Raw genomic sequence first — 14,157 nt, 5'->3', positions numbered from 1 at the left:
GCTATACCCCCAGCCTATTTTTTATTCTTTATTTTGAAACAGCGTCTCACTGAGTTGCAAAGGATCTCACTAAGTAGCTGAGGCTGTCCATGAACTATGTGTGATCCTCCTGTCTCAGCCTCCCTAATGCTGGGATTACAAACATGCGCCACCACTTAAGCAGGCTGGGTTAAGCAGGATTTTCACTTGGGATTAATTTTTCAAAAGTTATTTACGAGCTGGGCGTGATGGTGCACTCTTGTAGTCCCAGTACTTGGGAGGCTGAGGACAGGAGAATTGTGCAGGTTCGAAGCCAGCCTCAGCTACCTAGTGAAGCTCTCAGCACCTTAGTGAGACCCTGTTTCCAAATAAAATGTAAAAATAGGTCTGGGAGTGCAGCCCAGAGGTAGAAGGTTCTTTGCTTCCATCCCCATACCACAAAAAACAACAACAAAATGTTATTTACAATGGAATAATTTTAATGTCAACTATTAAAATTTCATCTGATATTTTACATGAGATAGTTCTTATATAAACACCAATTTTATAGCTGTTTAATTTAATACTAGATAATACTAGGTATTATAGGTAATATTAGGTAATTATAAATAATTCTTATGAACTGAAATATTGAAATCTGATACCTCAATATACAGTTTGTCAGATATGCTTGAATATGCAACTTAAAGTTGTGTTATAAAAATATTCTAGATGAAAGTTTTGTGATTATTCAAATATTTGACACAATTTCTATTATTCACTTACAAATCTGCCTATGTTTTATAGCCTTTTCTGATGAGTGCATTAGGGGGCGACAATATTTTTGTGCAACTCTCACAGGCAGAAGTGTTGGTTATAATTTGACGTTCTCCAGCTGTCTTCTAATACGGTCGCATCAGTCTTCTTGACTGTCATCTGTGTCGTCTAAGTCAATATCAAAATCTAAGTCATCATCACTTTCTTCATTGCTTTTGCAGCTTCTTCTACGACTGGAACTTTTATTACTGTCAGTATTTTCTGTTTCTGCTGGTTCTTTGTTAAACCTAAAGATAGAATGAAAAATTCTAATTATTCCTCAGCCTGTCATTATGCAACCACGAAGGCTGAAAAGACCTTTACCACTGTGTGTGTGCACGCATGTGTGTGTGTGTTTCTGGGGAGTGAACCCAGCTGTATTCTACCTCTGAGCTATACCCTCAGTCCTATTTTATTTTATTATTTTTAAAATTTTTTGTGGTACTGGGGATGGAAGTCAGGGGTATTCTAACTTCCAAGATACACCACCAGCCCTATTTTTTATTCTTTATTTTGAAACAGGGTCTCACTAAGTTGGAAAGGGCCTAAGTAGCTGAGGCTGTCTGTGAACCGTGATCCTCTGGTCTCAGCCTCCCAAATGCAGGGATTATAAGGGTGCACCATCACACTGGACTTATTTTATTTATTTAATTTTTTTGGTGGTACTCGGTATGGAACTCAGGGGCCTCTACCTCTGGGCTACACTCTCAGAACTATCTTATATTTTATTTGGAAACAGGGTCTCTTAAGCCAGTTGAGGCTGGCTTCGAACCTGCGCGATCCTCCTGTCTCAGCCTCCCAAGTGCAGGGATTACAAGCATGCGCCACCATGCCCGGCTCACTGGGCTTATTTTTATCTTTTATTTTTATGCTTTATTTGGAAACAAGGTCTCACTATGTAGCTGAGAGCCTCACTCAGTAGCTGAGGCTGGCTTCGAACCTTTGTGATCCTCCTGTCTCAGCCTCCCAAGCACTCAGATTACCAGCATGTGCCACCATGCCCCACCTTATTTTTATCTTTGAAACAGGGTTTCTGTAGGTTGATGAGAGTCTCACTACTTGCTAAGGCTGTCCTTGAACCTGCGATACTTCTTTTTCAGCCTCCCAAGTACCTAGATTATAATTGTGGTTACTACTACACTTCTTAATAGAAGCCTAATGAAATAAATACACAGAAAAAGACCTTGGAAGACTAACTTAACTCAAACCCAACTAATTATAATACTGTTATCACTGTATATCCAAAGAAATTAAAAAGGTGTCCATTAAGGGAAAGTTGTAAGATAAAAATTATTTCTTTTGTAATAAATATATACCTTATGGTTAAATATTTGATGTTCTTAAAAATAAAAAGTTCACTTTTTTTTGTAAAGATAAAAAATTTAACAAAATTATTACTCTTATTGTAAAAAATGTCAACAGTAGTAGATTATAGTTTCAGATTAAGTTAGTGAATATCTCATTAAAAGAAAGTTCATGTATAAATTACTAGGAGTAAAATCTAAACATAAAAGGAAATACTCACGGGATAACAATGTCTTCTTTCTTTCCACATTTAGCACAAACTTCAAGTTCACAGGCACATGGTCTACACATTATGTGGTAAGAATCCTTCACTGTCTTTTGTAAACATTTAACACTGAAAGTAGAAGGGAAAATCAAATATTGATTTTACTAATTACTTAACATTATTTGGTGAAATAAGGGGATAGTTAAAATGCCTATAACTCAAAATTCATAGAGAGCCAGGCACGGTGGCACATGCTTGTAATCCCAGCATTCGGGAGGCTGACAGACAGGAAGATCGCAGTTCGCAGACAGCCTCAGCTACTTAGTGAGGCTCTCCGCAACTTAGTGAGACCCTGTTTCAAAATAAAGAATAAAAAATAGGGCAGGGGGTGTAGCTCGAAGGTTGAATGCCCCTGGATTTCATCCCCAAACCCGTAAATAAATAAATAAATAAATAAATAAATAAATAAATAAATACTAGAGTTTTCAATCTCATTTATCGTCTTATATTAATTAATTAATTAATTAGTTTATTTTTTGTATGTGTGGTACTGGGGACTGAGCCCAGGGGCATTCTACCTCTGAGCTATACCCCCAGTCCTTTTTTTTTTTATTCTTTATCTTTTTTGAAACAGGGTCTCACTTAAGTTGCAGAGGGCCTCACTATGTAGTTGTGGCTGGCTGAGAATCTGTGATCCTCCTGTCTTAGCTTCACAAGTACTGGGATTACATGCATGTACTACCAGACCTGGCTGTCATTTTATTTATTTATTTTTTATGGTCCTGGGGATTGAACCTAGAGGCATTCTACCTCTGAGCCATACCCCTAGACCTATTTTTATTTTGAAACAGGGTCTCACTAGGTTGATGAGTCTCACTACTTGATGAGGCTGTCCTTGAACCTACAATGCTCCTTCCTGTCTCAGCCTCCTAAGTATTTGGACTACAGGCAAGTGCCACCATACCCAGTATCTTGTCACTTTAAGTATATGGACATTTCTAGATAACACTTTCTAGCTGCAAAATAGCAATACATGATGTCATTAAAACAGGTCAAAACAAGATCAATATACAAAATCAATTGCATTTCTATACACTACCAACCAACATCCTCCCCCAAAATAAAATACATAGGAATAAACAAAAGAAATGTAAGATCAACACATTGCATATTACTACAAAACATTACTGAGAGAAACTGACACCCTAACTATATGGAAAGATATTCCATGTTTATGGATTAAAATACTTAATACTGAAAAGATACGATACACTCAAAACAAACCTTTAAGAGTCAATGCAATCTCTATTAAAATTCCAGCTGGCTGCCCCTCCCCCAAATTTGCAGTATAATCTTAAAGTTCATATAGGCATACTTTATTTTATTGTGCTTCACAGATACTGTGTTTTTTGTTTGTTTGTTTTTACAAATAAAGGTTGTGCAACCCCGAGTCAAGCAAGTCTATTGGCTCCACTTTTCCAATAGTCTGTTCACTTTGTGTCAGTCTCATATTTTGGTAAATTTCTTTTTGTGATGTTGGGGAATTGAACACAAAGGTGATCTATCTCAGAGCTAAACCCCTGGCCCAATTTTATTTATTATTTTGAAACAAGGTCTTGCCAAAGTTGCTCAGGACCCACTAACTTGCTGAGGCTGGCCTCAGACCTGCAATTCCTTGCGAATACTGGGATTACAGGCATGTGCCACCATGCCTGGCTTACATTTTGGTAATTTTCATATTTCAAACTTCATAATAATAATTACTGTTACTATTATTATTATTATATATTCTGTGTTTGAAATTGATATTACTACTGCAACTATTTTGGGGTATCAAGAATGGTGCCAATATAAAACAGCAAACTTAATTGACAAATATTGTGTATGTTCTGACTACTCCATTAATCAGCCATTCCCTCTCTCTTGTTGTCAGGTCTCCCAATTTCCCACGACACAACAATAATGAAATTAGGCCAATTGATAACGGCATGGGTAGCCTCTAAGTGCTCAAGTAAAAGATCTCTCCCTTTGAGGAAGGCATGTCAAAGATATAGCTGGAAAGCTAGGCTTCTCCTACCACACAGCCAAGTTGTGAATGTAAAGAAGATGTCATAGCTGGGCGTGGTGGCGCACGCTTGTAATCCCAGGACTTGGGAGGCTGAGTCAGGTGGATCCATTTTGTGGCTCACCTCAGGTACTTAGACCCTCTGCAACTTAGTAAGACCCTGTTTCAAAATAAAAAATAAAAAAGGGGTAGGGTTATAATGTCCCTGGGTTCAGTCCCCAGTACTGAAAAAATATAAGTTCTTAAAGGAAATTAAAACTGCTACTTCAGTGAATATACGAATGATAAGAAAACAAAACTTAGCCTTATTTCTGCTATGGAGAAAATCTCAGTCGGCTGGATCAAAGCAGCCACAACATTCCCTTAAGCCCAAACCTAATCCAGACCAAGGCTCTACCATGCTTCAGTTCCACAAAGGCTGAGAGAGGTGAGGAGGCTGCAGAAGAGAAGTTTGAAGTGAGCAGGAGCTGATTCATGGGGCGTAAGGACAGAAGCTGTCTGCATTACATAACAGAGCAAGGTGAAGCAGAGCGTGCTGCTGAGGAAGCTTCCTCAAGTCATTTGGCACGTGACGGCAGCAGCTATGATACACACCAGACTTCCAATGCAGACAAGACAGCCTCATATTGGAAGAGGACGCCATTTGGGACTTTCATAACTAGAGAGAGGTCAACGCCTGGCTTCAAAGCTTCAAACTTTAAGTTGAAGTCAATGCTCATTTACCATTTCAAAAACATAGTGCCCTACTGGGCATGGTGGCACCCGCTTGTAATCCCCACACTTGGGAGGCTGAGACAGGAGGATCACACTGGTTCGAAGCCAGCCTCAGCTACTTAGTGAGGCTCTCAGCAACTTAGTGAGACCTGTTTCCAAATAAAAATATAAAATAGGCCTGGGAGTATAGCCTGGAGATAGAAAGCCTCTGGGTTCTACTTTTAGTACCACCACCAAAAAAACAAAAAAAAACAAAAAAAACAAAAAAACCATAGTGCCCTTAAGTACTACACTAAATGTACCGTGCCTGGGTGTGGTGGCGCACGCTTGTAATCCCAGCATTCAGGAGGCTGAGACTGGAGGATCGTGGTTCGCAGAAAGCCTCAACTACTTAGTGAGGCCCTCTGCAACTCAGTGAGACCCGGTTTCAAAATAAAATAGGGCAGGGGGTGTAACTCAGAGGTCAAATGCCCCTGGGTTCTACCACCAGACTCCTCCCCCGCCCAAAAAAAAATGTACCCTGCCTATGCACAGCCATTTACCACATGGCTTACTGAATATTTTAAGCCAATGGTTGAGACCTACTGTTCAGAAAAAAGATTCCCTTCAAATATTACTGCTTATTAACATTGCACCTGGTGACCAAGAGTGCTAATGGAAGTGTACAAGGAGATTTTTGTTGTTTTCAGGCCTGCTAACACAACATCCATCTTGCAGTCCAAGCTTACAGGAGACATTTCAGCTTTGAAGTCTTGTTATGAAGAAATACATTTTGTAAGGCTACAGCTGCCTTAGATGGTGATTCCTCTAATAGATCTGGGCAAAGTAAACTGAAAACCTTTTAGAAAGGAGTTATCATGAAAGAGGCGACAGTACTATAGATTGGACAGACATTAAAGATTACTAAGGAAATTTGACTATCAACTCTATTGTACACAAATCCAACAATTCCATTCAAATGGACAACTTTTTGGAAACACATATTAAAACAAAACGAAGAACAAGTAACTACCCTAAATACCCCTCAATCCATTAAATACATTTTAATTATAATTAAAAAAACTCCAGCAAAAAAAAAAAAATTCAACAAAAGATGTATAAACAATCAGATATCCTTAAAATTAAAAAGAAATGGATCATAAATGTAACACCAAGAATTATACAACCTCTAAAGAAAATGGGAGAATCTATTTGTGACTGTCAGCTAGGTATACTTCTTAGCTACGATTAGAAAACCATGATCAACTGCAATTTATTAGATAGACCATCAAAAATAAAAATTCTCTTCTTCAAAAGCTACTAGGTATCTTCCGCTTGAGCCCACAAATTCGAATCCATCCAGGGCAATCAGGAGACACCGTCTCAAGAAGAAAAGCAAAAGACACTAAGAAAATGAAAAAACAAAAACAAAAACAAAAAACAAGCTACAGGCCAATGGAAAATGTTTAGAAAACATAATTAAGCATGATTGAAATGTCTTAATAGAAACTTTACAAAAACAAAGATGCAAACGGAGCGCAGGAAGAGATGCTTAGCCTCACTCCTCACCAGAGAAACGCAAATGAAGTCACAATGAGACATGGCTACTCACTTATGGCTAATACAAAAGCTGAGAACAAACGGCAAAAACTTGACAATACTTAGAGCTGACCAGGATGCAGAATAACTGGCGCTCCCGTACACTGCTGATGAAAATGCACGGGACAGCCACTTTGGAAAGCAGCGTGGAAGGTTCCACACGCACAACACACAGCCCAGTAGTCACACTATTAGATATTTATTCAAGAGAAATGAAAGCTGTGTTCATAAGAAATCCTGTACCCGAGCGCTTATGGCAGTGTAAACCATACTTGCCAAATCCTAGCAAAACCCAGAAGTCCCTTCAACTGGTAAAGGAATGAATGGCCGACCTGTGGAACAGGCTTACAAAGGAATACTACTCAGCAATAAAACACACAGCATGGATGAATCTCGAATTAACTGTTAAGCTACAGAAGCCATACTCAAAACCATGCATACCATGTGATTCTACATCCATGACATTCGGGAAAGGCAAAAGTGAGGGAAGGAAAACAGATCCCTTTAATGAGTAGCAGTGACAGTGACATGAAGAAATGTCTTGGTAGTGGAAATGTCTCAGATCTTGATTGTGATGTTGGCCTCACAACTGTACGTGTTAAGCTGCAGATATTGGTGAAAACTATATATTACACAGGGTAAATTTTACTGTACGTAAAGTATACTTTAAGAGACCCAACTGGAAAAATAAATTAGAATTTAAACAAAATACTCTTTGATATATGATCTAAGTAAAAATAATCGCTGAAATGTCTGTGTTGAATTATTTTGGTACACTTGTGTTTTAGTGCTCCCAAATGCTTTAATTACCTTGTAAGAAAAACACAAATTAAAAAATTTAATCCATTAGAATACACATGGAATAAAGTTCCAATAATTTAAATGAATTAGTAGGCAATCTTCACAATGCTTTTTGGCTTCAATATTTTAAAGTTTTAAAATAATGTTAAAGTTATTTTAAGCTGGGCAAGGTGGCGCACACTTGTAATTCCTGAACTTGGGAGGCTGAGACAGGAGGATCACACAGGTTCGAAGCCAGCCTCAGCTACTTAGTGAGGCTCTCAGCAACTTAGTGAGACCCTGTTTTCAAATAAAATATAAAATAGGTCTGGGAGTGTAGTCTGGAGGTAGAAGGCCCCTGGGTTTCACCCCCAGTACCACACACACACAAAGTTATTTTAACATTCTTAGTTAAGCTCATTTGAGGCCTCAAAAGACTATGTTTTCATGTCTATGAATATTTTGTTTTACGCTAGCAACCCTTGGGGTAAACAAATCCTTGAGAATTTAAATTGCTAATTTGAGGATAAAACTGTATTGCAGGGAACTATTAGTGTTAAAATTAACATGCAAAATAGGCTTAAAATGGCTATCTTGTGTCTGAAGTCAAAGGATCCCTATGCTCCAGCTCTCCTCCCCAGGAACAGTGGGGCCTTGAGATTCAAGCACCTGCGCAGCTCATTAAAATGCAGATTCCTGGGCGCCACAGGTGACTGGCATAACCACAGTCTCATGAGTGAGTCCCAAGAATCTGTCCCTCAGGCCACTCAAGAAAGTCTTATGCTGCCGGCTATGGTGGTGCTTGTAATCCCAGTATTTGGGAAGCTGAGATAGGAGGATCACAGGTTCCTGGCCAGCTTCAGCTACTTAGTGAGACCCCCTGCAACTTAGTGAAACCCTGTTTCAAAATAAAGGACTAGAAAAGGGGGCTGGAGGTTTAGCTCAGAGGTAGCGTGCCCCTGGGTTCAATCCCCAGTGCCATGAAAAAAAAAAAAAAAAAAAAAAAAGAAAGAGATAAAGAAAGACAGTCTTATGCTCACAATCATGTGAGAACTCTTTTTTTTTTTTAATCCCCTTAAAAAACTTTATTATGAGAATCTAAAGTCTGGACAAAGAATATTCAACTTTAGAAAACGCCTACACAGTTTCATTGTTTCTTCCCTAATACATTAGCAACCTAATAATAAGAAAAAAAATGCCCTCTAAGAAAACAGTATTAGTTCAGTTTGTCTGCAGTTATTATTTAAATTTCCCTGTTCTATTGCGGTATAAACTACAAATTCAGGTAAAGTTAGGAAAATTAACAAACCCTTCCGAAAATTACAAGATGAAACAAGAAAGCAAAACAAAAACCCAACACAAGCAAACCCTGACTTAAATATTTCTTGATGAATATACAGTAACTACAAGCCAGGCACGGTGGCACATGCTTGTAATCCCAGCATTCGGGAGGCCGAGACAGGAGGATCACAATTCATGGACAGCCTCAGTTACTTAGTGAGGCCCTTTGCAACTCAGTGAGACCCTGTTTCAAAATAAAGAATAAAAAATTGGGCTGGGGAGTGTAGCTCAGAGGTAGAATGCCCCTGGGTTCTATCCCCAGTGCACAAAACAAACAAAACAAATTTCATTAAAAAATGCTTTAGCTGGGTGTGGTGGCAAGTGCTTGCAATCCCAACATTGGGGAGGCTGAGACCGGAGGATTGCGGTTCGCGGACAGCCTCAACTGTTAAATGCCCCTGGGTTCCATACCCAGACCTGCAAAAAAGAAAAAAAAAAAAATCTAAAAAATATGCTTTAAAAAATTTCTTGTAATTCTCAGTTGCAGAGCTAAAAAAATAAAAAAAGCAAATTTAAATGACGGATGAAACTCAAACCATCCCAAACCCCCACCGGCATTGGGGAGAACCAGATGACCAGTTTCTAGAATGTGGTGGCCGGGCTGGTCCACAGCTCAGTACAGTGGTACGGGGAAGGGAGTCTTCCAGGAGGGCCAGCCAGAGGCCCTTGAGTGGCTTTGAGCTGCTCCTCCCGCCCCTGTGGGGTCCAGCACAGCTGATGTATAGGTTCACGTACACATACAGTGAATCTATATAGATCATATAGGAAAGCAGGGCTGGTATGTTCCTTAGCATGCTCAGTTAAAGGTATATAATTCTGAGCACATCTAGTTCAAAGTCAAAAATCACACACACTCCTATGCTAGCTGGGCATGGTGGCCCACACCTGTAATTCCAGTATTGGCGATGCTGAGACAGGATCACAGGTTTGCGGTCAGCCTCAGCAACTTAGTGACACCCTGTTTCAAAATAAAAAATAAAATAGGGATGGCACGTAGTTCAGAGGTAGTACACCCCTAGGTTCAATCCCCAGTGCAGAAATAAATAAATAAATAAATAAACAAAAAAATCACATACTCAAAAAGAGAGATGAAGCTGAGCGTACACCTGTAATCTCAGTACTTGGGAGACTGAGACGGGTGAATTACAGGTTTGATACCAGCTTCAGCAATTTAGTGAGACCCTCAGCAACCTCAGAGGTAGAATGTCCCTGAGTTCAATCTCCTGGCTGTGTATGTAAATAAATAAAAAGAAATTTATATAAACAAATAAATAGGTGGAAAAAAATAAAAAAAACACCATTTCTAGGAGTGCTATAAATATTGAGTATTCTCAATATTAATAAACATTATACATAAATTTTTAAAATAGTGTCTCCAAAAAGTCTTAATTAAAACTAAAAGAAAGAATGATATTTTTTCCTTTTTAGTGTTGGAGGATTGAACTCAGGGCCTCACACACGCTAGGCAAGAACTGTAGCCCTGAGCTATATCCCAAGCCAGTTTTTATTTTTATTTTTTACTTTTAGATAGGTTATCCCTCATTTGCTCAGACTCATCTTCAACTTGAGATCCTCTATTCTCACCCTCCAGAATGGCTGAAATTACATGTGTGCCCCTGCCAAGGAAAAACAACTTTTATTAGCAGTTTTATTTTTTAAAGGGGCAGCAACTTTCTCCCTCTTAAGTACAAGTCTGTCCCACTAAGTGGCTAATGAAAGTAATAGTTTTTGCATTTTTTTTTTTTACCACTTACTTACCCAAAAAAAAAAAAAAAAAATGATCTTAAGTAAGAGAATGGTTTAGATAAAATTTTTTTTTGGGGGGGGTCTGGGAATGGAACCCAGGGGCATTTGACTTCCGAGCCACCCCCTCCCCTATTTTTATTCTTTATTTTTAAACAGAGTCTCACTAAGTTGTGGAGAGCCTCACTAAGTAGCTGAGGCTGTCCATGAACCGCGATCCTCCAGTTTCAGCCTCAAGAATGCTGGGATTACAAGCATGAGCCACCACGCCCGGCTTTAGATATAACTTTAATAAAAGATATACATTCCAAGTTGTCACAAAACATCTTTTCATTTCTCTGTGAAATACAATTCCCAGAAACAATCATTTGAACATCTTGGCTATGAATATACCACAACCAATGCAGTGGAAAACGTGGTCAAGTAAAAATACTGATCATTCCTATAAACTATGTTTATAGACAAAGGAGATAGTTATATACATATTTTAAAAATAGTTCTGTATTTTAATAATAAAAAACACAAAAGGGAAGAAAAATCAAATAAAGCTAATAAATGTTCACTACATATTTAAGGGTAAAAACCAGGGATAGAATCTCACGTTTTAAATGGACCACTGTAAGCACTGGAAAATAAAATGGAGAAAAGACAGCACTTTGGGAAACAGGAGACCATCACTCTGGACCAGCTTTGACATGTCCCTGTCATATAAGCTTTGAAAGTCACTTTAACTTCTTTGAGTCTCCTTCTTTGCAATGGGTACTAAAAATTCTGACACCTAAGTATGAAGAAAGCCAGTAGAAGTGAATTATACTAGTCATCCATCACTCCTACTCACAGTTAATAAAAGCCCTTAAGATTTGTAAAAAATGTTATAATAATGACTTTTATATTGTATAAGTACACACATCAACAGTGGAAATATCTATGTAGATAGGTAAAGCTTCCCCTGTACTCTCCTTAGGGTTTCCTGATGAGATGACTAGGTCCTTTGGCAAACAGTGGCCTATGGTACTCCACCCTCTTGGTGTACAAACAACAGAAACTCAAGAGCTTCACAAAGTCACATTTCCTGAAGTGTCTCGAAGCCAACCAGGCTCCATGGGAAGATTCTAACACCATAATATGGGGCTACATCACATGCTGTCTTATAAAATGTTTATAAAGAAGAGGGTACCCTGAATTCTAAGTCGCTGGGTATAGGTAGTTACAATTCACTTGCTTTTCCCTATGATACAGGAAAAGAAAGGTCTTCAGGAAAGTGTCTGGAGCAGAGCAGGGAACTCGACTCACGACCAGTCAAGTGGTCCTGACATGTGAGAGGAAAGGGCTTGGGCACGTTACACAGAAGCACAGAGACATATTCAGGAAAGCAAGGAATACACACGCAAGAGAGAATGGCGCCCTCTCCAGAGAGAGACCTCGTTTGGAGGTCATGACTCTTCTTTGAAAGGAAACTTGGAGAAGGGCGGGTATGGGGAGGTACGTGAGGATGACGTCAGCCTGGTGATCACAGGATGGTCTATCGTGGGCTGGTCACTTTTTCCATCCTTAGCGCCTCATGGTCTCATCATCTGCTCAACAGACAAGCTGGAAAGCCCCTACATATTTTTCTTACTTAACTTATTTATTGGTAGAATACTTAGTAGTGCACACGGCAATGATCATAAATGAATGAATTTTCAGTAGGATCTTGAGTAAAGACCTGTAGATTTCTCAGAACACTGGGAGTGACAGGCCTGGGAGAAGAAACTGGCTTGGAGAGTGAAAGGCTACGGCACTTTAGTATAGGTGTTCATATTTTTCTTGTCCTTCTTTTTTGTCTCCTTTGTACTTAGAGTACCTAGGAATGGCCTAGAAAAAAGAGGACTGACTCAGCATGGTGGACTTGCCTAGAATCCAGTACTTGGAAGGCGGAGACAGGAGGATCAGAGATTCAAGGCCAGCTTCAGTAAATCAGTAAGATTTTGTTTCATTGCTACTTTCAATCCTCACTACCAAAAACAAAACAAAACAACAAAAAAAAACCCAATCAGAGGGCCGGAGCCTGGTGCAGTGGCACACACCTGTGATCCCAGTACTTGGTAGGCTGAGATAGAAAGATCTTAAGTGCAATGTCAGCCAGGGCTGGGGGTATAGCTCAGTGGTAGAACACCCCTGAGTTCAATCCCCAGTACCACAGGGGGGGGGGGGAGAAAAAGTAAAAGAAGAAAGGAGGCTGGGGGAGGAAAGTGGCTCAGCGGTGGAGGGATTGTTTAGGATGTGCAAGGTCCTGGGTTCAATTCATAGTATCAAAAAAAAAAAAAAAGAAGGGGGGCAAGAAAAATAAAAAAGAGAAAATGAAAATTATTTAGGACAGGGCATTTTATTTATTTATTTTAAACTTTTTGAGCTGGGTGTGGTGGCGCATGCTTGTAATGCCAGCATTTGGGAGGCTGAGGCAGAAGGATCGTGTTGTGGCCAGCCTCAGCTACTTAGTGAGGCCCTTTGCAACCCAGTGAGACCCTGTTTCAAAATAAAGAATAAAAAATAGGTCTGGGGTGTCTCTCAGATGTAGAATGCCCTGGGGTTCCATCTTCAGGATCATACACACAATAAAAAACACAAACAAACAAAAAACCCCAGCACTTTGTACTTGGGATTGAATCCAGAGGCATTCTACACCAGAGCTCCATCCCTGGCCCTTTCTTTTTATTTTGAAATAAGGTCTCACTAAGTTGCTGAGACTGGCTTTGAACCTGTGATCCTCCTGTCTTGGCCTCCCAAGTACTGGGATTATAGGCATGTGCCACTTTGTCCAGGTCAGAACAGGCATTTTAAATAAAAGATTGCTAGCCAAGCCAAAGATTGCTCCCAGCGCATGGGAGGCTGAGACAGGAGGATCACACAAGTTCAAAGCGAGCCTCAGTTACTTAGTGAGGCTCTCAGCAACTTAGTGAGACCCTGTTTCCAAATAAAGTAAAAAGAGGTCTGGGAGTATAGCCTGGAGGTAGAAAAGCCCCTGAGCTCCACCCCCAGTACCACCAAAAAAAAAACAAAAACAAAAACAAAAAGATTGCTATATCAATTAATGTCAAATAATAGTCTTCATATACAGGTATATGTCTGACGGAAGTAATGAAAACTCTACTTTTAGCCTTAAAAAAATGATCCAAGTTTCCTGGGCAAGAATAAAGCCAGGATTTAAAGTCACCAAACAATGTAACATAAAGAGCTGTCTATGACTAATACTCCACTCTAGGGTATACTAATATTCCTGGAATGTGGTGATACCACTTTCTTGTCACTGATTAACCTTTAGAACCTCAGCCTATTATAAGAAATGCAGGAACTGAAAAGCACAGCCAACCCATCTAAGCTTATCAACACATACTGGTACACTTGGTGAGACTGATTCAACTGTAGTAGAGAACACTTTTATATAAACATAAACTATTTACTTTAATAAAATATTTTACTTTCATAAAATATGTTTACTTTGATAAAATGACCACAAAAGATAACCTAGTTTTTTTCAATATACTTTTAATTTTCATTTTAAAATAGAGTCTCACGAGGTTAATAAGAATATCACTACTTGCTGAGGCTGGCTTCGAACCTGTGATCCCCTTGTCTCAGTCACAAGTACTGAGATTAAAAGTGTGCACAACCA

At 39.2% G+C, this 14,157-nt stretch overlaps 1 protein-coding gene across 1 annotated transcript in view; it reads right to left on the bottom strand.

Annotated features, from left to right (window-relative positions):
- Positions 1-874: 874 nt before the first annotated feature.
- LOC308272495 (uncharacterized protein C9orf85 homolog) overlaps positions 875-14,157 on the bottom strand; it is a gene marked incomplete at both ends in the record, with an annotated part of 65,061 nt that continues 51,778 nt past the window's right edge. Inside the window, 2 exons of the mRNA XM_080709337.1 lie at positions 875-1,022; positions 2,300-2,413. Coding sequence (XP_080565463.1) covers positions 875-1,022; positions 2,300-2,413 — 262 coding nt within the window. The remainder of the gene's footprint in view (positions 1,023-2,299; positions 2,414-14,157) is intronic.

Source organism: Muscardinus avellanarius (assembly GCF_963383645.1).
Source record: "Muscardinus avellanarius genome assembly, chromosome: 13".
Lineage (NCBI taxonomy): Eukaryota > Metazoa > Chordata > Mammalia > Rodentia > Gliridae > Muscardinus > Muscardinus avellanarius.
Note: the sequence above shows the minus strand (reverse complement) of the source record. Positions and strands in the feature narration are given on the sequence as shown.